Raw genomic sequence first — 21,810 nt, forward strand, 5'->3', positions numbered from 1 at the left:
TCACAGCCCTAGAAGGGGATGCCCTGGGCTTGGCGCATAGGCTTCCCACTCCTGAGCCCAGACACCATATACAGGCTGGAATCAGAGTGAGCAGGGGGTGCAGGAAAAGAGGGAGAGCCTAAGAAAGAGAGATGGAAGCAAAGGCAGAAGGAAGGAAGGAAGTGGAAAGAGGCGTTTAGGGGAAAAGGGAAAGAGATTTGGGGAAAAGATGAAGTGTTGGGGTGGAAGTTGAGGGAATTTGGAAAGGGAAGAGAGAAGAGATAGGGAAAGAGGGAGGAGAGAGTTAATAGAAGGGGGAAGAAAAATTGGGAGAAAAGGTCACAAGAATTTCAGAAAAGGGGAATTGGATAAGTGTGCCAGAAGGGTAGCTGAGGAGGATTTGAGTGTGAAATGTACACAGATTAATAAAGAGATAAGGAAACACAAAGGGGCCTGAGAAATAGAGACAGGCCTGGGCTGCGGAATGGAGATAGAGACTTCTCCTCCTCCTTTGTTATCCCCAACTGGTGTGTCCTGAAGCCTGACCTCTCACCTCCCTCTACCCCCTGCCTCACCTCTTTCACCTACTTAGGACACATGATAGCCCCAGGCCCCAAGACCGTTTTCCCCTGGAGTGGATCTAGAGGGTGTCTCTAAGCCCCAGCACAAGTCCCCTTCTGTGTTTCCCCTAAATTTCCAAGGACCCTTTACTAGTAGCTGCAGATTGGGAAGGTGGCTGCCCAGTGAGTGAGGCACAAGAAGGGTATTTACAATCAAAAAACGATGCCCCCTCACCTTTTTCATCTGACCTTTTTTCTTCTTTCCTACTCCAGGACCCTTGGAGCCCTGGTGGTTGGGCTGGACGGGGTGGGCACGGAGCCTCCCGGGCCCAGGCGTCGGGCATGGGCGGGGGTTGTGGCTGAGGGTCCCCCCCGCCCATTGCAGACCCTAGAGGGCTCAGCCACCCATGCCACCGCCATGACTGCCAATAAGGATCGTCTGTTTGTCCCCGGTGCCCTGGGACCCGGGGCTGGTTTCCCTGGGACGACAAGCTTCCCTTTCGCCTTCTCCGGGGGACTTCGGGGATCTCCACCCTTTGAGATGCTGAGTCCTGGCTTCCGGGGCCTGGGCCAGCCTGACCTCCCCAAGGAGATGGCCTCTCTGTGTGAGTCTCAGGGGCTGTGAGAGGGAAAGGGAGGGGAAGGGGAGACAATCAGATACAGGGTATCCAATTGAGGCTGATTATAGAGTGGGGAGATGGTTACCAAGGGTCTTGGGCCCCCAGGTGGGAAAGTTAGGTCTGAGAGCTTGGGGTACTGGAAAAGCTGTTCTGATGCAGTGTTTGTTGAGGGGGGTGGGGGTGATGGGGATCTGGGCCATGTGGAAGTAGTTATGAAGAGGGCTTTTGCATGCAAATGGCTTGGGGAAAGCAGAAGAGGAAGAACTCGGGGTTTGGGAGAATTCTAGTCATGGGCAGTTATTTGTTGCTGAATAATAATGCTTGACACGTTTATACGGCAAGTGAAGGTTTGCAAAGCGTTATATAAGCATTATCCCATTTGCTCCTCCCAGTGGACTCTGGGCCATAGGTGCTATTTCTAGTCCCATTCTACAGACGAGGAAATTGAGGCTTGTAGACTTGACCCAGAGTCACGCCACTAGTAAGTGTCTGAGTTGGGATTGGAACCCACGTCTTCCAGACTCTAGGCCAAGCATCCTATCGCCAGAAAGGAGGCCGAGGAGGCTAGGGAGCCGGTCTGGGGAGCGGTAATTGTTTTCTGGGTTGGTGGGTTCAGTCTGTGCTGCAGAAGGGTAACTTCTTGAAAACTCCAAAGCCAAAATGGAAAAAAGGAGACCCAGGGTTGAGTGAAGGTGGGTGAGTTGAGTTCATCCTCCCAGACTCTGGGATGGGGTGGAGACCGTCCTATAGGAGGAGAAGAACTTTATATTTAAACAGGGGAGGTGGGGCCCCAGATAGGGGGTGGTGTCCTCAGATTATCTTCCCTCTCTTCTTTGTGGGACTTGTGCCCCTCCCCTCCTCTGGGGCCTGGCACAATGCCTGTGTGCAGCGCAGATCCCAACATGCCCCCCTACCCTACCCACTTTGAATTAAATCCTCGGGTGCTGACAGTCACCTGGTCCTCCCCTGTTCCCCCCACTGACCCCAAGCACACACACACACACACACACACACACACTCCTCCTGTAGGGCATCCAGCCCCTTCTACCTATGACCTCTTCTCCTCACCCTGTCCCCGAGCAGGTGTGCCCAGGGTCCTAGGAACTGGGGTCAGGGTGAGATGAGAGAGAGACAGACTGGGCAGGTGAGGCAGAGAGGGAGGCCCCCAGACCAAGCTAGAAAGGAGAAAGACAGTAAAAGGAGAGAAAAGCAGAGAAAGAGAGGGACAGAGATAGATGGAGTCAGAGAATCCCGGATAGAGAAATGAAGACATAGTGGGAGAGGGTAGGGAGAGAGGGGAGCCCTGTATTTGAGGAGGGGCCACTGAGAGTGGTATGTGTGTGTGTGTGGTGGGGGGAAGGAGGGAAAGGGGTGACTAGGCTGGACTGGCAACTGTACTGGAAAGAGTGAGCTCATCTGGAGAGAGGAGACATTGTGTGTGTGTGTGTGTGTGTGTGTGTGTGTGCGTGTGCCCCTGTGTAGTTACAGGCATACGTGTACATTCGTATGTATTATTCACACACAAAAGGACAAGCAGGGCTGGGGACCTAGGAAGTATGTGAGGAGCCAGTTGGCTTGTCTGATGGATTTGCTGTGGCCGGTCTTTGTTAGGTGTGCCTAAAAAATGGTGAAATTATGTGGATGGCATTCAGGTGCATGGGAAGAAACGACGTATCCTCTTTGTCTAAGGCCCAGCAGAACTCTCTGGATCCCCTTTCTATGTCTAATGAGGTTTAGGGATCTGGATTGTGAAGGCCAAGACCCCTGCCCTGTCACCATACATAGTTGTTGCAAAATCATGAGGACTTTGGACCCCATTCTTCCTAGGAATAAGGTGTCTGTATCTTAGGAGAAGCAAATGTGGGACTTGAGGGCTGGAAAATAAACCCTCTGGCAGGGAGTGGGATGGGCAAGGGAGACAGTAGGTATGGGACTGGCAGATTCTAAGCTGGGATTCTTGTCATGGACCCCTTTGGCAGTCTGGTGAAACCTATGGACTTATCAGAATAAGGTTTTTAAATGGTTATCAAAATACATACATACATACATACATTTTTTAAAAGTCAGGTTCACAACACCAGGTTAAGAACCCTTATTCTAGGGAGACAGTCCAGAGACCTGGGAGCCAGGAATCCTGGGTTACAACCCAAGCTCCATTTCTGTGATCCTGTGACCCAGTCTCTGGTCAGGGTTTAGGGTTCAAGGTGGGGTTAAGGTTAGAGAAGGGGTCAGGGACCAGCATGGGCTCCCTTTCCAAAGGCTGCCCTGAAGCTAGGGGCAGGGAAGTAGGCTCTGGAGGAGGAACAGGAATTAGGACCGGGAGCTGGGGAGGGTTGGGGAGGGTGCGGCTGCTGGGGACAGGCCTGGGCAGAGCTGTGGTGGTTGGGGGTGGGAAAGCCTGGGCCTCAGACAACTTGGGTGGGGAAGATGCATGGGAAAGCTGTAGTGGTAGGAGCAAAGAGGGAAACAAAAGGAGAGAAGAGGAACCATGTGCTTTCCTAGGGAAGCCCTGGGCAGTGGTGAGGGTTCTGTCTTCCCTTTAGGCCCCAGATCTCTCCACCTCCCCACCCTACCTTCCCTGGCTTCATTTTCCTCTATTCACAGCCCTTTTGAGAGAAAAAGATACGAGATTGGCATGGACGGGCCAGTGAAATGCATTATCTTAGACCTGCCCAGGTCTGGTCATGTTCACACTTTCTCAGAAGCCCAGATCCTTAGCCTCTTTCAGAATCTCCCCTTTGGTAGTTGGGGTTCTGCTGTACTAGCTAGGGGCCCACCGTTGGGTTTGAGTCTGAGGGAACCAAAGTGGGGGAGGTTGGGGGGAGCACGTGCTAGACTGAGGCATGTAGAGGCTTGTGTGCATGTGAAGGCAGGGAGGGCTTCGTGTATGTGTGTGTCCTCAGACATTGTATTTTGATGTGAGACTCTAGGGGTCTTTCTTTTGTGTCTGAGGGTGAGTGAATTTTTGAATGTTGAGAATGTATCAGTATTGCACTTATGTTAACCCAGGGCAGGGGGGCAGAGTGTAGTGGGTGGGGAAGGTTCTCAAAAGGTCTTTCTCCTGTTGGGGAGGTAGCTGAGTTGTTAGGATCTGGGGATTGCGTTTCACATCTAAGGATGTGTCAGTGCCCTGCCCATCTCTACTGGATCAGGCGAAGGGGCACATAGACATACACAGAAAACAGAAGTGAGAAATAAAAGAGATGAGAAGTAATCAAAGGGATGGACATAAACAAAGGGAAATCCTTCGGCAGAGACAACCAGGAAGACAGAGTCAGGAAAGACAGACAAAGGGAGACAGAGACTCAGATACAGAGAGGCAGAGAGTGCAAACAGGCGGGTGAGGGCACTGGGCAGGCGGCCTCAAGGAAAAAACCCCAGACTACCGCCTCCTTTCCTTCCCTCCCCTTCCCTGCTCTCTCCTCCTTCGGCTCCAGCTCCAGGCCGACACAAACGGGGCTTTGATTGCAACAGGAAACCTCTCTGGCGGGGGGAGCTGGGCAAGCCGCCGCCTTTGGGGCCCAGTCTGCACCCCTCTCCAGCCTTTCCCTGGCCCCCCTCTATCCAGTCTTTACCATGGAAGGCCCCTATCCCAGTCCAAGGCTCCCCACCCCTTAGTCCCACCTCCCCGAGCTCCAGAGACCCCTCCCATTGCCCTGGGCCATCCTCCCATCAGGGGCTGCTCCCAAACTCAGGTCTTCTTCCCTGTGGCCGTGCCCACTTTGCCGGGTAACATCCCCCCCAATAAATTGGAAAAGAGAAACAGTTGATTAGGAGTGAGGATTGGGGGGGTGTGAGGGATAAAGAAAGCTATCTCCCCCTTTTTCCTCCCTCCTGCATGTCAGCTAGAATCCATCTGTGCCAGGGGTAGTGTTGGGGGAAGGGTAATGATGAGGGTAAGACCATTCAGGACCCATAGAACTCATGGCCTGGATGGTCACTTTCTTTATGGGGGAGGGGAGCAGACACCCTGTTCCCCCTTCTCTTGTATGTGTGCTCATGTGCCATTGGGAGGCTTGTGAGGAGGAAGGGGCACAAGAAGAGTGGGTGAGTCAGGCAGTGTGCCCCCATCCCCCCCCAGGCTGGTGGAGAACATCTGGTTTTCATGAAATGCTAGAAGAGTAATGGTCCTAATTGCTGCAATAAGGGCAGGGGGAACATTGGGGGTAAGGGGGGAGTTGAGCAGCTCCCCACCCCCCTCCCTGTCACACCTTTCCCCAAGGCTGTGAGGGGGGCCAGGCTAGGCAGAATGCTCTAATGCCCCTCCCCTCGTGGGACCCCCTTTCTTAGGAAGGCAGGGAAGGAACTCTGAAAGGGTGATGTGGAATGGGGAGCATCTGGTGTTGGGAAGAGGGGGGCTGGCAAGGGTTTGGGGCTTTCTGGAACCCTCCTCCCCCACTCCTCTTGTGCCCTCCTCCCAGTCCCCCTCCCAGTGGCCTGGCCACTTCTGGTTCTAATTACCAACCAGGCGGGCCTGACTTAATTGGGACCTTTCGGGAGAGGAAGGGTGGAGGGGGAAGGGTGGGGGACTGACAGCCTACATTGAAGAACTGGGATCCCTTTATCCATTCCACCTGGGTTTTGGGGAGTTGGTGTCACCCCCATTTTGGTTCCCACACATAAATTTATGTTACAAGAGTATTCACGGGACTTCTCTGATTCTACCCCCTGCCCCCCATCCCAAACCCTACCACTGGCTCCATTCCAAGTCAAAAAATACATCACTTATTTGTTGGGGTGCCCCCTTCAGGAATGGGGAGTTAAAAAGATGAGGGGGGAGCTTACCCTGGATTGGAAAGAGGACAGCATCCCCCTTCCCCGTTTGCAGCCCCGGCCCCCTGATTCAATCAGCACCCTCCGCACAGCCTGTCTCACCTTCCCAGTACCCTCAATCCCTCCATCTCTGCCCCTTCTCAGTCTGCCAGCCCCTGAAGCCCACCTTTAATTCCCACCCCCGAAGCCCTCACCTTCCAGCATACTGTGGCATTCTTTGCTCCGCTCTGCTATCTGTCCTCCCAACCCTGTACCCAATATTTGTCCCCTCAAGTCCCTTGCACCCCTTAACTACCCTCCCCCCCAATTGCATCAGAGATTCTTAGAAAAGCGGCGCCCCGCCCCACCCTGCTGCTGCCGCCGCCGCCGGGGCCTGGGTTGGGGGGGGTGGGGAGGGCCAGCAGTGTGCGTGTGTGAGTGTGAGAGTGTGTGTCTGTGTGTGCGTGCGTGCGTGTGTGTGTGTGTGTGTGTGTGTGTGTGGAGGGGGGGGGCGGGCCAGGCCGGGCGGCGCTCCCACTCCCTCCGCGGCTCCCAGTGTGAGCCAGGCTGACCGAGCCGGCTGGGCAGGCCGGGCGGCTGGGCAGCGGGGCGGGGCACTGGGGATGGATGGGGTGGGGGAGGGACAGGGGGGGCGGTTTCCGGGAGTAGCAGCCGCTGGCGCTGTCCCGGGGCCAGGCCCCCCGACTCCGCCCGGGCAAACTCTTGACGTGGACCAGCTTCCCTCCACCCTCTCTGCCCCAGCCCCCGTTCCCCCCTCCCCAGCAGCTCCTGGTCCCTCCTCCCCAGTCCTGGGTCCCCACCAGCTCTAGGGCTCCCTTCAGCCCCGGGTTTCCCCATAACCCCACACCGGGAGGGTGACTGATGCTGGGAGGAGCGGGAAGGGAGAGGCGAGGGGCACCGCGAAGTGGGGTTGCGTGTGTACGTGGGGAGCAGCCCTACGAGCTGGGCACTGGAAACTTCCGAGGGACATTTGTGATCCTGGGGGCAGTTAGTGGTCCTGAGGGGGAGTTAATGATCCTGGGGACAGGTGACGATTCTTGGGGCAGGGGGCATTTGGTGATTCTGGTGGACAGTTTTGATTTGGGGTAGAATTAGTGATCTTGAGGGTCTTTTGATGATCATGAAGGGCAGTTCATGGGAGGGGGAATTATTGATTTCGGGGGGCCACAGTGATCCTAGGGGGCAGTTGGCAATACTAGGGAGCACATCCTAGAGGGGTATTTGGGGGAAGTTGTTTATTCTGGGCCGGGGGTAGTTGGTGAATCTTGAGTTGGGCATTTGGGAATCCCTGAGGGACACTTATATTGGGAGGAGAAATTTTGGAGCTTTCCCGGGGTACAGTCAGGCACCCTAAAAGAGGGGGATTGCGAGCCGGAGGGCAGTGGGAGTCACGGAGCAGACAGGAGCCGCGTGTGTGTGCGCGCGGGGGTAGGGTTGGAGGCGTTAGACAGACAGTCAAGGACCCCAGAGCTTGGAAGAGGGTGCCCCCAGGGCTGCGTTGTTCGTAGGGGGTGGGGGGGCCGGAGAAGGACGCTAGCCGACGGGGACGGCGGCCGGCTGGGCGGGGCCGGGCGGGGCCGGGTCAGGGGGAGGTGAGCGCGCCCGGCCGCCAGCCCTGAGGGGGGTTCCCGGAGAGTTCACGTCGGGCGCGCGCTTCGGCCCCGGGACAAGGAGTTGGTGGGGAGGGAGGCAAGGAGAGGGGGCGGGGACTAGAGGAGGCCGAGCCAGAGCCGCAGGAATGTGCCGCGAGCGAGCGCAAGGCGGGAGCGCGCGCCGAGGGGGTGGAGCCTCAGGAACCAACCCGGGGGGAAAGGGGGAGGGGAGCGAGAGCTTCGGACCCGGCGCTGCGCGCGCTGGAGGCGGAAGGACTCCTCGGTCCTCCCTTCCCTAGCCTTAGTCCAAGACCTAGATCTTTTTCTTCCCTTGGGTCGGATTGCAAGGAAAGTGAGGATGTTAGGGAAGACGAAGAGTATGCAAACCCCCTCTCTTTTCTTGCCTCCGCCTCCACTCTAGACACGCGCGTGGGTGCAAATTACGGGCTTCCGTACAGTGAACAGTGAATTCGAGGGGTGTCCTTGCAAGCGTGTTTATGTTTGCAAATGCGTGCGGGCATGTGCTTGCATTGCCGAATATGTGCATATGCGTGCGTTCCAAGATGTGTGCATGCATGGATTTATTTATGCCTCCATGCGCGCGCGCTCGTGTGTATGTATATATGCGCGCGCGCGCGCCTGTGCGCGCTTGACTCTTCGTTCGGCTCCAGCTCGGTGCCCGGCCCCCTCTGCTCTCCAAGCCCCACCCCCCTCCACCCCTCCAGGCTTCGCTTTTACAAAAGGTCTCCCCAACGAGAGCAGCCTCGGCGCCCGCCCGGAGTGAGCGGGACCGCAGCTGCCGCGGCTTCCAGCCCCGCCCAGCCCCCTCCCTCTTACTGGGGATCACTCCCCCCATCCACGCCTCCCCCCTATGCGGCCCGGCGACCGGCACTAGCACTCCCCCGCCTCCCTCCAGTAGCGGGGCGCTTGCTGGGGGAGGAGGGGGATTGCCCGCGGGTCCCCGGCGCCCAGCCTCCCCCTCCACCTCCTCCACCCCCTCCACCCCGAGCCGCGATGTACGATTGCATGGAAACGTTTGCCGGGAGCCCCAGACGGCTGTACGGGGCGGTGGGGCCCGGGGCTGGCTTGCTGCGCAAAGCCACCGGCAGCCCGTGCTTCGCCGGACTTGAGTCCTTTGCTTGGTCGCAGTCCGCCAGTCTACAATGTAGGTACCGCCTGGGACAGAGGTATGGGGTGCAAGAGAGGTGGATACTGGCCCTTTAAATGTTTTTTTTTTGGGGGGTGGACTTAAAATAGATGTCTTGACAAGGGCCCTTTAAATCCTTGAATTGGGGGGGTTCTGGCCCTTTAAATGTGGGGGGGCCCCGGAGATTTCTTTGGGTGTGTGCAGTTGGTGTATAGTAGGTGATTTCCATAGTGGTTGTATAGCTGGAGTGTGTGGTTAGTGTCGCTTAGAGGTTTCTTTTTGGGGAGGAGGGAGACCCTGGTGTTTATTTGTGTAATTTACAAACCAGTCGACCCTGCTCTTGGAGAGTTTGAACGCTGAGCTCTGCTCAGGAGTGTGTCTAAAGTTTTAAGGTCCCTAGGTGGACCTTGTGATTCCTTTTTGTGGACGAGCATTTGATACTGGAAATGTGGGTGACAGTTATTTTCAATGTGTGTATGTTTGTGACCTTGGGAGTGTGTGTGGTTGGTGTGGCTCAGTATGTGTCTGGGTGGTGTGTTTGTGTGTGTTAGTTTATCCCTGTGCGTATGTGTGTGTGTGTGTGTGTCTCTCTCTCTCTCTCTGCAGATTGCCTCCCAGCTCACCCAATCCAGTGGGTTTTGCCTGTGTGGCCCTGGGTGCATAGTGTGTACAGTTCGCCTGTGTGGATGTTTGCGGCATGAGTCTGACGGAGTGTGTGACCCACAGTGGATGAGGGGGTGGGTGGTTTTGGAAAGTGATATGTGTGAGAGTGTATCCTGTCCCCCTCCCCTGTATGTGTAAGGGGATGGTTGTGTAGTACTGTGAGTGGGGAGTGAGCTGGGGGAAGGGGGTAACCCAGGCCTGCTCCCTCCCACAACTTCAGGAGGAAGGACCCTGTATGGGTGGGGTGGGGTGGGGTGCTGTGATGATGGGCACGAAGAGGGCAGAGTTTCCCTCTGGGTCTTTTCCATATACCAGTTTGAAGGAAGCACAGAGTCAGAAAAAAAATGTGTGTGTGTGTGTTGGGGGTGGGAAGAAAGCCTAGTCACAGAGAGGGGAAATTTCTTCCTCAGTGGGGCCCCAAAATATCTATCCTGCCCTCCTCTGGTGAGGGGTGGGATAGATAGAGCTGGGGAGGGAAGACTGGGGCCCTGGAGTCCCCTTCTCCAGAGCTGTAATAAAAAGCCGGGACTGGGAGGCTGTAAAAATGAAGTCCAGATGAGAGGCAGCTTTGAAGAGTGGGCTGCAGAGCCTGGAGGAGGGGGTGGGCCAATTGGAAGGGGGGGCCCAGAGGGAGCTGGAGGCTGTGACCTGCCCCCCCCCCAACTTGCTATTCACAATTTCCATGGGGCCTGGGTCCCCTTAGGGAGGGGAGCAGGGTAAGGGTAGTTGGGGCTAGGGAATGGTGAGGATGGGGGCGGGAAGAGAGAAGGGAAAAGGGCAGGGCGGACTGGGGGCGCTGTGGGAGTGTGCGAGCCCGGTCACCGAGCCCAGAGCCCCCGCCAACGCGCCTCACTCCTTGGCACTCAGTAGTGCTGTTTACAAGTTCAGCCGTTTTCGGTTCCAGAGCAGAGCTGCTCAGATCTAATGACTTGACTGAGGGGGGCTGGGGGTGGTGGTGGTGGTGGAAATGAAGGGAATTAGATGGGAAGGGATGGGGGGGTTGGAGCTGAGGGAGGTTGGGTCTTGGCATTTCAGGGATGGGCTAGGGGAGGAGGAGGTATGTCCCAAACCTTCCTGGATTCTCAGCTGCCCCATCACTGCCTGGGTGAAGGGGATGGATGTAGTTTTGGGCTAGGGGTGGGGAGGTCAGGAGGGGTATTCCAGGAACTAGGGTTTTGTGGGGTTAGGTAGGGCCTTCTATCATTTCAGACTGCCCCTAGGCATTAACTGACCACTTCCTCTCTTCACCACTGCCATGGGAGGGGGGGTGTTTACCCCCTGACAGCCCAGGGTCCATCTGGCAGTGGGTGCCAAGCAGTTAAGGAGGGCTGAGGAACCTTGTTGGACAGCTAGGAAGAGGGCTGAGTAAAAATGTGTTCTAGGACTTACTGGGTCTTTTGGGGGTACTTGTTGGCTGTTTCAGGAATGGGTGTGTATGTTATTAGTGTGCCACTTTGTTGCTGGGTGAGTGTGTGTTGTGTGTTGAGTCTTTTGCCTTTTTGTGGGTCTTTTCTGGGCTGGGGGGTATGGGGAGCTGGGGGTGTGTGTGTGTGTGTGTGTGTCTCTGTGTGTCTGACTGGGAGGAGGTATGGGTCTGCTCCACAGCCTGGGGCTTCGGAGTGCCATGGGCCTCGCAGCTGGGAGCATTTACAGCGGGTTATAAAGAGTTTGTTTGAAGCTCTCAACTGGCTGGCCAGGAATTTCCTCAATTTCAGCAATTTGGACTTTAAAAGGAGAAAAACCCAGAGCCCACCACCTCCTCTTCCCCAAAAGAGGCCCCCCTGATTCTGCCCCAGCCAAGCCTATCGTGCCTAGGGGGCCCTTGCTGGGGACAGGGCTGGGTCCAACATTGGTTAGGGTCTCTTTGGAGCAGCTTCCCCTCACCAGATGGGTCCTGAAATCACTAGTTGTACTTCAGGGTTTGGAGATTGGGGCGGGGGTGGGGTGGGGGTGGGGAGCAAGGGAGGGCTGTTAAAAGGGTGCCCAGGCAGGGGTGATGGCATCACCCAAAGTAGAAAAACTGCCCCCTAGGCCTGTCTCCTCGAACCCCCCTGCTTTGTGGATTGGCTGGCACTGCCCCATGCCGGCTTGGCCCCACCCGGGGCCCTTTCGCAAGAGAGGAAATGAGGCAGCTCTCTGAGGGCAAGGAAGGCGTCAGTGCCCGAGGTGAGCACCCAAATCCATTCGTAGCCCGGTGGGCACAGTTCTTCCAGAGTAAAGCGTGGTGGGGAAGATGGGTCTGGGGAAAGAATCTGGCAGTCCAACCCCCTCCTGGATTCTTAGGAACAGCCACAGCCCCTGCCCTCAGTTTTGAAAAGAACTCAGGCATCTTTCTCCTCCCCATCTGGATTCTTATGTAAATGGGGGGGGGGTCAGGTCTCCCTTCCCCCATCCCACCCTCAGGCTTGGCGGAGCCAGGCTGCAACCCAGTAATCTGACTTTTGGATGCTCTTTCCACACTTACTGCCCCTTGTTGGATTGGGGACCAATCCCAGGTGGGCCCCAGTGGGCTGATGCGTCTTGGATTCCTTCATTCACTGACAAAGCAGGGTAATTCTTGCTCTAATTGTGAGACTCCCTTGGATTGGCCTGACCTACCTAACACTTGAGAATGGGGGCACACACACACATACACACAGAACCACCAAATATAAAAAGCAGTCTTGTCTCTGCTCAGATTAATTACTACAGCTAGAAGTGAGTAGTGTCTTCTCACCCATTGTGTGATGGGTTTACCCCACTTTGGGAGCCGTGTTTGGGTGTTTCTAAGTTCAGCAGCCCTGTAATGTAATCAGGAGTGGAGAAGCATGGAGACAGACTTTTCAAAGATAGTCCTCCCTCATTACCTACCCTTCCTTGCATGCTGATGCATGCCTTCCCAGGCATGTATTCCCCACAGACTCCTGAACGTGCTTTTGCATACGTGCCCCCCTTGTCTCTACCCTTCCTGGGCCCCATTTTCAGAGTCCCACCTTTTCAGTCTTTTCTTCCTGCTTTCAACTCTAGCCCCTGGATCAGAACAGTGTCTAGAGTGTCACTGCACCTAGTAGGAACTTAATCATGCTTGGTGGGGACTAAATGAGATGTGATTTATTGTCTCAGATCTGCTGCCAGCTCACTGTGTTGTTGGGCAAGCCTTTTCATTTACTTGGTCCTCACCTTCCTCATTTGTAAAATAACAGAATTTCTCAGTTTATATTGCTATGATTTTATGCTTTTTTATGGGGAGAGGGGTGTATACTATAGCCAGGAGATAAGCTTGGGCACTTGAGTTACATTCACCCAGATTGACCTCTCAGTCTCTCTTAACCCCAGATAGATTTAGGGCAAGGACACTGAGAAATTAAGGAATAGGGGCATGTTATTAAAGCATTTCCTGAGGGGAAAAGGGTAACTTCCTACCCTATTATGTTTTGGAAAAAGGGAGGCCCAGCATTCCAGGCTCTCCATAAGACTCCAGCTCCCCACTTACCCATTGCTCTCCCAGAGGCCCCAAGGAGGGGGCCATTGGACGATGGGGATATATGAATCCTGGGTAGTGAAAAAGGTCAAAGAACCTTGGTCAGTGCAAAAGTTGGACACCCAGAACCTGGCTTTTTTGGTTGGGTCCTAGAATTTTGGACCCTTAGATAATCCTGACCAAACAGGTCATTTTTCAAATGAGGAAACTGAGGACTTAACCTCTGTGGTTGGGCTTGAGTCTCTTTGGATTTGGGGCGGGGGGGGGGGGGGTTAGGCTTTGTCCTTGAAGAGCTGAAGGTGAGGCTAGCTTTGTTGTAGGGTTGTTGATGGGTGGGTGTTGATCATATGCATGTGGGGAAATGGGGGGAGGCCACTTGTTTATGGTAAAGTGGTCTGTGTGTCAACGGGAGGGAGCCTGAACTTTGTTGCTGTAAGGTCCTTTGCATGGCTGAGTTATTGTGGATTGTTGTTGCTAGAAGGCCGGAGGAATGAGCAGAAGGAAGGGTGTTGTGGGGAGGGAGTACCTTAGTTAATTCCACATTGCTCCTTCCCCTCCCAGCTGTAGAGACCCAGAGCACAAGCTCCGAGGAAATGGTGCCCAGCTCGCCCTCACCCCCTCCACCTCCCAGAGTCTATAAGCCATGTTTCGTCTGCAACGACAAGTCTTCCGGCTATCACTATGGGGTCAGCTCCTGTGAGGGGTGCAAGGTGTGTGATGGGAAAGTCTAGACCCACTGATCTGGGCTGAAGCGCCCCTTCCCCAGAGCAAGGTGGGGTGGGTCTGATTTAAAGGGTGGGGGACCAAAATTAAGGGTTAGGTAGGTAGGTCAGTCAAGCATTTATTAAGCACCCACTGTGTGCCAAGCACTGTACTAAGTGCCGAGGTTACAAAAAGGGTTGGGGGTGAGGTCAGAGAGTGGAAGTCTGGGGTGGGGTGGGGCAAAGAGGTGTTTGGGTGAGTGCTTTGGGTATAATACACTGTTCTAGGCTGGAGGTTGGGAGAGAAGGGGAGAAGCTCTGGGTGGGTCGAAGTGACTGTGGGAGCTTGGAGCTCTAGGAATGTTGGCTTGATGACCCCCTCCCCCCTTTTTCCCCTTCCACTGCCAGGGCTTCTTTCGACGAAGCATCCAGAAGAACATGGTGTACACGTGTCACCGGGATAAGAACTGCATCATCAACAAGGTGACCCGAAACAGGTGCCAGTACTGCCGCCTGCAGAAGTGTTTTGAAGTTGGGATGTCCAAGGAAGGTAGGCCCCCTGCCCACTCCTGGGAACACACTCTCTCAGCGGTGTCTCTATGACTGGTCCCTACCTTACTCTCTGAAACCCTGCCCTTTTCTCCACCCACCCCCCCACCTTTGCAGGACTTCCTATACTTATTACCACTGAAGACTACCTAGGAGGACCCCCCACCCACCCATTCTCAACCCTTTCTCCCTTCCCCCAATTCAGGCAGTTTCATGGGCCTTAACCCTTTGGTTTCCCACAAATAGGAGTGGTGATTAGGGAGCGCATGCCCTACTCCTCTGGGAAAATCAAGGGCTTATTAGAGGTTCCCCATTCTTCCTTAACACGGATTTGGGGTGCTGGCTCCCTCTCCTTCACCCATCCCCCACCATTGTGCTGCCAGGGCTATAAGTGGATATCCTGCCGGCCTTGTATCCTGCCACCCCCATCCCCACCCCCTCCCTGGCTCCCTCGGTAGCTCTGCAGGGTGACAGGAAGGGCAGGATGGAGTCCTGCTGCCTGGAGAGAGAAGGAGCAGAGACTACGGGCCCTGAGCCCGGGAAGGGAGGCTAGGAGACACAGTGAATGTGGGGAATGGAAGGGCAAGGGTTGGGTGCTGGAAGGAGGAAGGGGATCACTTTGAGACACAGGAAAAAGGGGAAGGGACTGACCTGGGTGCCCTGACCTCTCTCCCTGTGCTTCTCTGTCTTCACTCCCTGCCCTGCCCCAAGCTGTCAGGAATGACCGAAACAAGAAGAAAAAGGAAGTCAAGGAAGAGGGTCCTCCTGACAGCTATGAGCTGAGCCCCCAGCTGGAGGAACTGATCGCTAAGGTCAGCAAGGCCCATCAAGAGACCTTCCCTTCCTTGTGCCAGCTGGGCAAGTATACAACGGTGAGTGGACACAGCACGGTCAGGGAGTAGGACTGGAGGAAGACACCAGAGTGGGCATGGGGAGGAGGGGATGGGCTCAGGGTGGGCACGGGAAGGAGGGGATGGGCTCAGGGTGGGCACAGGGAGGAGGGGATGGGCTCCTGGAGATACTGAGAGGGAAGAGGAGCAGGAGAGTTTGGGAAGAGGATCAGCAAGCTATGAGAAGAAGATACACTGAATTAGGTTCTCAGAGGACCCCTTTAGGGATCGGGAATAGTCAATAGAGGCAGTCGGGGTTAAGTGACTTGCCCAGAGTCACACAGACAGTAAGTGTCTGAGTTTGGATTTGAACTTAGGTCCTCTTGACTCCAGAGCCAGTGCTCTTTCTACCTCACCATTTAGCTGCCCCTCAGTAAACACTTACTATGAGCCTATGCTGGGATAGGAATTTGAGAGTAGGTCACAATGGCCCTTGAACCTGTAACTCCCCAATTCCCATCCCTAGAACTCAAGTGCAGATCACCGGGTGCAACTGGACTTAGGCCTGTGGGACAAATTCAGTGAGCTGGCCACCAAGTGTATCATCAAGATTGTGGAGTTTGCCAAGAGGCTTCCAGGTTTCACAGGACTCAGCATCGCCGATCAGATCACCCTCCTCAAGGCAGCCTGCCTGGACATCTTGGTGAGAGCCAGGGAATCCTAGCAACCATCTAAGAACACTTTCTTTAGGTCATATCTAGGTTCTACCTTTCCTTAGATCCCCCTCCCTCAAGACCTCCCACATCTCAAAAACTTTCCATACTCTAGAAATCATTTCCCCCAGGGGAGATCCTTAATCTGCACCCAGCTAGGCCCCTGAGACCCGTCTCATCCAAAGCCAATCCCCTACCTCCTTAGCTTAAGGCTGCTAAGATTTCTTTGGTTGGATTTCTTTGGTCTCCTTTCCAATATTTCCTAGGTCACTAGGTCCTGTCACTGCCCACCTAAGGAGCCCAGTATGTATGGTAAATCAGAAAGGACAGTGTCCTTGGAGTCAGGAGAACTAGGTTTGAATTCTGGTCTCCATGACCCTCCTTAGTGAAGTGGAGATAATAGCACACATGATAATCTACACAACCTGTCTCACAGTTTTTATGGAAGCCTAAAAGTGTTCTGTGTATGTGTTCTTACTGCTCCCCAAATCCTTGAACTCAGGTTTCTGAGCTCCCTTCCCCACTCCCAAGCTCCTTAAGACTGACCCCAAGGATATTCTCTTCCCCATTCTAGCACCTTAGAACCTGGTCCTCTCAGAACCCTTTGAGAGGCCCATCTCTTTCCCTAGGACTGATCTCTGACCAACAGATAAACCCTTTTACCTCAAGTCTTCTTTGAAATGACTTTCCAGCTCCTACCCCTCTTTCTTTTATGTTCCTTCTCTTCCAGCTTATACCCATTCTTGGGGCTTATTCTCCAAGTCGGTATGTTGTTCATGGTAGATCTGCTGTTCCTGACAGACCCTCCCCAGATGCCGTGCCTCGGTTGGCCCTTTTCACCCCCTTCCTTGACAGGCCACAGATTCCTCTCTTTCCCCACTCTCCCTGAACCTTGTGCCCCAGCCCCAGATCCCCCCTTGTCTACTAAGACAGTATCATAGAGCCTCCTGCCATTCCCCAGTAAGGCCAGAACCACTCCTGACCACCTCCTCACCTTGTGTCTTTCCTCACTCCTCTCCTTCCCCCCCAGATGCTTCGGATCTGCACTCGATACACCCCAGAGCAGGACACAATGACTTTTTCTGATGGGCTGACCTTAAATCGGACGCAGATGCACAATGCTGGCTTTGGGCCTCTCACGGACTTGGTCTTTGCCTTTGCTGGGCAGCTGTTGCCTCTCGAGATGGATGACACGGAGACTGGACTGCTCAGTGCCATTTGCCTCATCTGTGGAGGTACTCCATGTCCCCTGGCATCTGGTGACCCTCCCTTGGCCTTTTTCTTCCTCATACTCCTATCAGTCCAGACCCCACAGGTCCAGTTTTTCTCTAAAACAGCTACTTCTGGGAGAGACTACCTTAGCCCTTTTTTTCTTATTCCTACGAGGTTGGATTATAAGCTTTTCTCCTCTCTCTTCGCCAAATGGGGGTACTATGGGAAATTGCTCTAGGACACCCCATAGCGGGGTCCCCCCTTCTTTGGGTCCCCATTCCTATTGTCTCCAGTCCTCTACTGTTACTGTGTCTTCTCACAATATTTCCTCTTGCCCTCCCCTCTACTTCCCCACTTCCCCAGACCGAATGGACCTAGAGGAGCCAGAGAAGGTGGACAAATTGCAGGAGCCGCTCTTGGAGGCTCTGAGGCTGTATGCGAGGCGGCGTCGGCCTAGCCAGCCCTACATGTTCCCGAGGATGCTTATGAAGATTACTGACCTCCGGGGCATCAGTACCAAGGGTCAGCCTGGAAGGGGGAAGGGTGTGATGGAGGGAGGAGGGAGCTGGGGGTAGAGCCTGCCCTAGAACTCAGAGAGGGAGGAGAAGGAAATCCAGAGGAGGTACCCAGACTGATGGGGGGAAATGGGACAGACGATTGCTAGCTGTGTGATCCGGGTAAGTCACTTGGTGGCTGCCTCTGCCTGACTCAGTTTACTCCTCAGTAAAATGCGGATCATAATGCTCAACCTCCCAGGGTCATCGTGAGGATCAAATGAGGTCAGATTTGTAAAGCCTGTTGCAAACTTTGGCGTGCTATATAAATGGTAGCTGCTATTACTGTTACTACTACTACAATGTATCCTGGGCCATCTCCAGTCATCCTGGTGAATATCAGGCCATCAGACCCAGGTGGCTCTGGAGGAGAAAGCGAGGCTGGTGACCTTGCACAGCCCTCCCTCCCTCACGTCAAAGTCAAGGGCAAGTCATGTCATCATCTCCCTGATGTCATGGTCTTCTTCGAGAACAAAGGACAAACACAACTACCCCCACCACCACCACCACCACCACCACTGCATAGTAATAACAAACTTTAAAAAAAAAATCTTTCCTCAGTCACCATGTGAGGCAGATGGTACAAATACTGCCCCATTTTGCAGATGAGAGCACTGAGTCTCAGTAGAACCCAGTCTCAGTACCCAGGATCACATAACTAGTACATGTTAATGCTTGCATTTGAACCCAGATCTTACTCCAAAGCAAATTCTTTCCCCGCTGCCTGAGCACAACTGGGTTGACTTTCCACATCAGCATTGGGGCTCATAGGATCAAAGTTAGGACTGGGTACAGTTTCTCTGGAAAGGCTTCCAGGAAGAGGAAGGAAATAGACATTTATTAAGCACCTACTGTGTGCCAGGCCTTGTACTGAGTGCTTTACAAATATTCCCTTATTGATCCTTACAACAATCCCTACATTGGGGCTGTTATCATCCCCATTTTACAGTTGAGAAACTGAGGTTAAGGGTGCCCAGGGTCACGCTGCTAGTAAGTGTTTGGGGCTGGATTTGACCTCTGGTCTTCCTGACTCCAGGTCCAGTGTTCTAGCTGCCCCTATAGAGCAAAGTTAGGAAGGACTAAGGGGAGAGATAGGGTTGTATAGAGGAGTGCTCAGAGATGGGAGAGCCTGAGGAATGTGTCTGGCACCATAGGGACCCTCGCTATCAGGCTGGAGGAGGGAGTCTATGCTGGCAAGTCCCAAGAGACAAATGGGAATGAGGTGGATGGGTCAGAGGTAAGAGAAGTAATGAGGTCTGATCATTTCTTCCATGGGATTCTTCTTCACAGGAGCAGAACGGGCTATCACCTTGAAAATGGAGATCCCAGGCCCAATGCCCCCCCTGATTCGGGAAATGCTGGAGAACCCTGAGATGTTTGAGGACGACTCCTCGCAGCCTGGCCCCCGACCAGAGCCCCCCAGCGAGGATGAGGGCATAGGGGGTGGGGGTGATGGGGACCTCAGCCCCGCCCCTGACCCAGACCCCTGATTTCCCCCTGCTGTGGTGGCGGTGGTAAGGGGTTATCAGATACCCAGGTAGCAGATTGACCATCCCCACCAGTGACTGGGAGAGGACCTTATGCGCCCTCTCTTCACTCCCATTCCCCAAACCAGCACCAGTTCAAGCTCCTTGTTTTTGCCAAAGTTTCCTGGGCTATTTGTCCATCCTTTACCCTCACCAAGTCCTTACTGGGCTTCCTCCCCACAATTTTCTGGCTGGGACCTGATTCCTGTGCCTCGCTCCCCACTTTAGGGAGATCGAATCGGAGGGGTGAGACGAGGTCTCAGCTATGAATCTAGGAGCTATCTCTTGGACATCAGGCTCCCTCGGTTCTCCAGCAGGGAGAAGGGGGAGAACCTTTGTTGGTGCTGAGTAGGTGAGGACCTTGTCTCCCACTCCCCACCCCTCCTATCCCCACCCCCACCCCATCTGGGGAGACCTCCAGGAATAATTAGGAACACTAGAGACCAAAGGGAGGAGCAGGGGGGCTGGGCCAGCTGCCTCCACCCCCTTGTGATCGCTGTGCAATGCCCCCTGCCTGACACATACTGCCCTCTGCCTCCCTGTGTGCCAGGCTCAGGGTAGGGGGTAGCTGGTCCCCTCCAGTCCTCTGGGGGCAGTGAAGGGGAGCAGATGCAGGACCGTTCTGCACCTCTTTGCTGATGGTTCCAGCGTGTACTCCCCCTTTCACAAAAAGGGGAAGTGCCCTCCGTTAAGAATCCCCCAGCCCTACCATGTGCCTTGGGTGTCCCCCGCCCCCCATCTCAGCCATCGGGGCGGAACCCTTCTACACTACAGAGGGGCTTGGGGAGCCCCTCCCTCTCCACCCCTAGTGCCTTCCCCCCACAATACCCCAGAGCAGCTCAGCCCAGGGAGGGGAGGGCTGCTTAGCTGATCCCGACCCTACCGAGAGGAAGCCTCTTATTTATTTATTAGCTTTTGTTTACACCCTGGAATTACCCCCCATCCCCCTGGGGGTTCTGGGGGTGGAGCCCAGGGCCCCTTCTGATTCCCAACCCCTGGTTTGTATTTAGCTGCCAAATAAAATTCCCACTGGCCCCCCTTTTTCTCTGGGGGGGCTGGGTGCTGTCCCCTCCCCCCCTTTGTTTACATCCCCCTTCCCTCCCGCTGTATCGCATATTGCTGAGTTTTCTATTTTTGCAAAATAAAGTGATGGAAACTCGTGAGATCTGACTTCATCCTGGTGGGGGGAGGGGAGGGGAGGAAGGTGAGGAAGACTTGCCTGAAGGACTAAGGTGAGGGCTTGTGGTCTGGCAGGTGTTCTTTCTCCTCTCCCCTTGGGGGGGGGCCGTCCCCTTTCACCCCCCTTCCCCCACCCACTCTCCAGGCAGATGTGTGAGAATACAGCCAAAGGGAATGAGATCTGGAAACCAGATTGGGACTCTTAGCTGGGAAGGGGGAGGAATTGGTGTGTGGACCAGGTAGATCCACCCCAGGCCTACCTGGGCCTATGTCTTCTGTGGCCACTAGAGGGTGTAGCTACATGTGGTTCACACAGCCTATTCTCCCAACAAAGCATTCCTCAGACAACCCTACTTCTTAGACTTTTAGCATCTTAGATTTAGACCCGGAAGAAACCTTTTGAGATCTTCTTCACCAGAAGAAGAAACAGGTCTTGGGGAGACATGGTTCGCTTAGTTATATATCCAGTAAGTTGCAGAGCTTGGACTGGACCATGGGTCTCTTGACTTTGCTTCCTCACTCCTTCCAACCCATACTTTCCACCTGGGTGCCTCCCATTGATACCGTCTCCCCCCTCCCCCCCCCACACCTTAGACAGGATCTGTGCTTGATTTCCTGAACTGAGGAATTGGGGGTGGGGGTGGGGTTGGGTAGTCTCTAGACTATTTGCCTTTTCAGAAATGTCAGTGCCAGGAGTGGGGACATATGGGAGAGAGAAGAGGCCATGGGTGGGAAGTGGGGAGCTGGGAACTAAGCAACCAACAATCAGGAGAAAGTGGACACTAGAGAGGAAACCACCAAAGAGGGTGGATGACGTGGGGGGGGGATCGTTACCTCTCCGTTGGGAGGATAGATGATTGGGTGGCAGGGATGTTACCATAAGTCCCAAGACAGCTTCCTCAAACTAGAGCAGGCCACCCTTCTCTTCCTTCTAGGCCAACCCCAACTAGTACTTGTTTTCATAGTATCTGTCAGATGGGGGAAGGGAAGGATTCGGGCAAGGAATCACACCAACACATTTCCCATCCCTAATGTTTGACCCCATACTCCCTAGTCCCTGGATATTGCTTTCTACCACAGTAAAAACACAGTGAGATTTCTTTCTCTTTTTTAAAAGCTTTATTTTTTAATTTGACTTTTTTGGGGGGAGGCAATCAGGGTTAAGTGACTTGCCCAGGGTCACACTGGCTGGTAAGTGTCTGAAGTTGGATTTGAACTCCAGTCCTCCTGACTATATAGGACCTGCTACTCTATGTACTGCACCACCTAACTACCCTTGTGGCATTTCTCGTGGTCCTGGATCCTTCTTGACAGTGTACCCAAGGCCAGACCTGACATCCTCATTCAATCTGTACTCCTTAGATATAGATCTTTTCTCCCCATCTTGTTCTTGTTCTTGTGTTCTTCCATTTACTTTTCTGATTTCTGGTCCCTACATCCCTCTTCAGTTTCCATCTCCCATCGTCATCATCTCCCATTCTGTCTTTTCCAGTGTTATCCTAGGTTTCTCCATCCACTTCATCTCCATCCCTCCCTACCCTCTCTCTACAATGACTCCCAACCAACAGCCCCCAGTTTCTCCTTGGCCTTCCCATCTTTTTGCTGCCCCTCCTTCGTGTGTCCTCCCTCTCTTTGCTATCTTCTAGCCACCCTCCCTTCCCCCCACCCTGCACGTACACACAGCGCCCCCCCCTCCACTGGGTGTGTCACTTCCTCCCCAGGCCACCCCTAGGCAGATGCAAATAGCACAAA

General features: G+C 54.3%; 1 protein-coding gene across 4 annotated transcripts; it reads left to right on the forward strand.

The window, feature by feature from the left end:
* Positions 1 to 957: 957 nt before the first annotated feature.
* RARG (retinoic acid receptor gamma) lies at positions 958 to 20,042 on the forward strand. Of its 4 annotated transcripts, none has more exons than XM_036758370.1 (9): positions 958 to 1,144; positions 11,366 to 11,500; positions 13,356 to 13,504; positions 13,904 to 14,045; positions 14,756 to 14,916; positions 15,401 to 15,577; positions 16,618 to 16,822; positions 17,163 to 17,321; positions 18,644 to 20,042. In XM_036758370.1, the coding sequence occupies exons 1-9, from the start codon at positions 958 to 960 to the stop codon at positions 18,841 to 18,843; spliced, it is 1,515 nt and encodes a 504-aa protein (XP_036614265.1). In that variant the 3' UTR covers positions 18,844 to 20,042. The 4 variants fall into 4 exon arrangements, with proteins under 4 accessions (XP_036614265.1, XP_036614263.1, XP_036614264.1 ...); XM_036758371.1 differs by lacking the exon at positions 958 to 1,144 and adding an exon at positions 8,278 to 8,689; XM_036758368.1 differs by lacking the exon at positions 11,366 to 11,500.
* The last annotated feature ends 1,768 nt before the right edge of the window (positions 20,043 to 21,810 follow it).

This window comes from Trichosurus vulpecula, chromosome 5 (genome assembly GCF_011100635.1).
Source record: "Trichosurus vulpecula isolate mTriVul1 chromosome 5, mTriVul1.pri, whole genome shotgun sequence".
In the NCBI taxonomy this organism is placed as follows: domain Eukaryota; kingdom Metazoa; phylum Chordata; class Mammalia; order Diprotodontia; family Phalangeridae; genus Trichosurus; species Trichosurus vulpecula.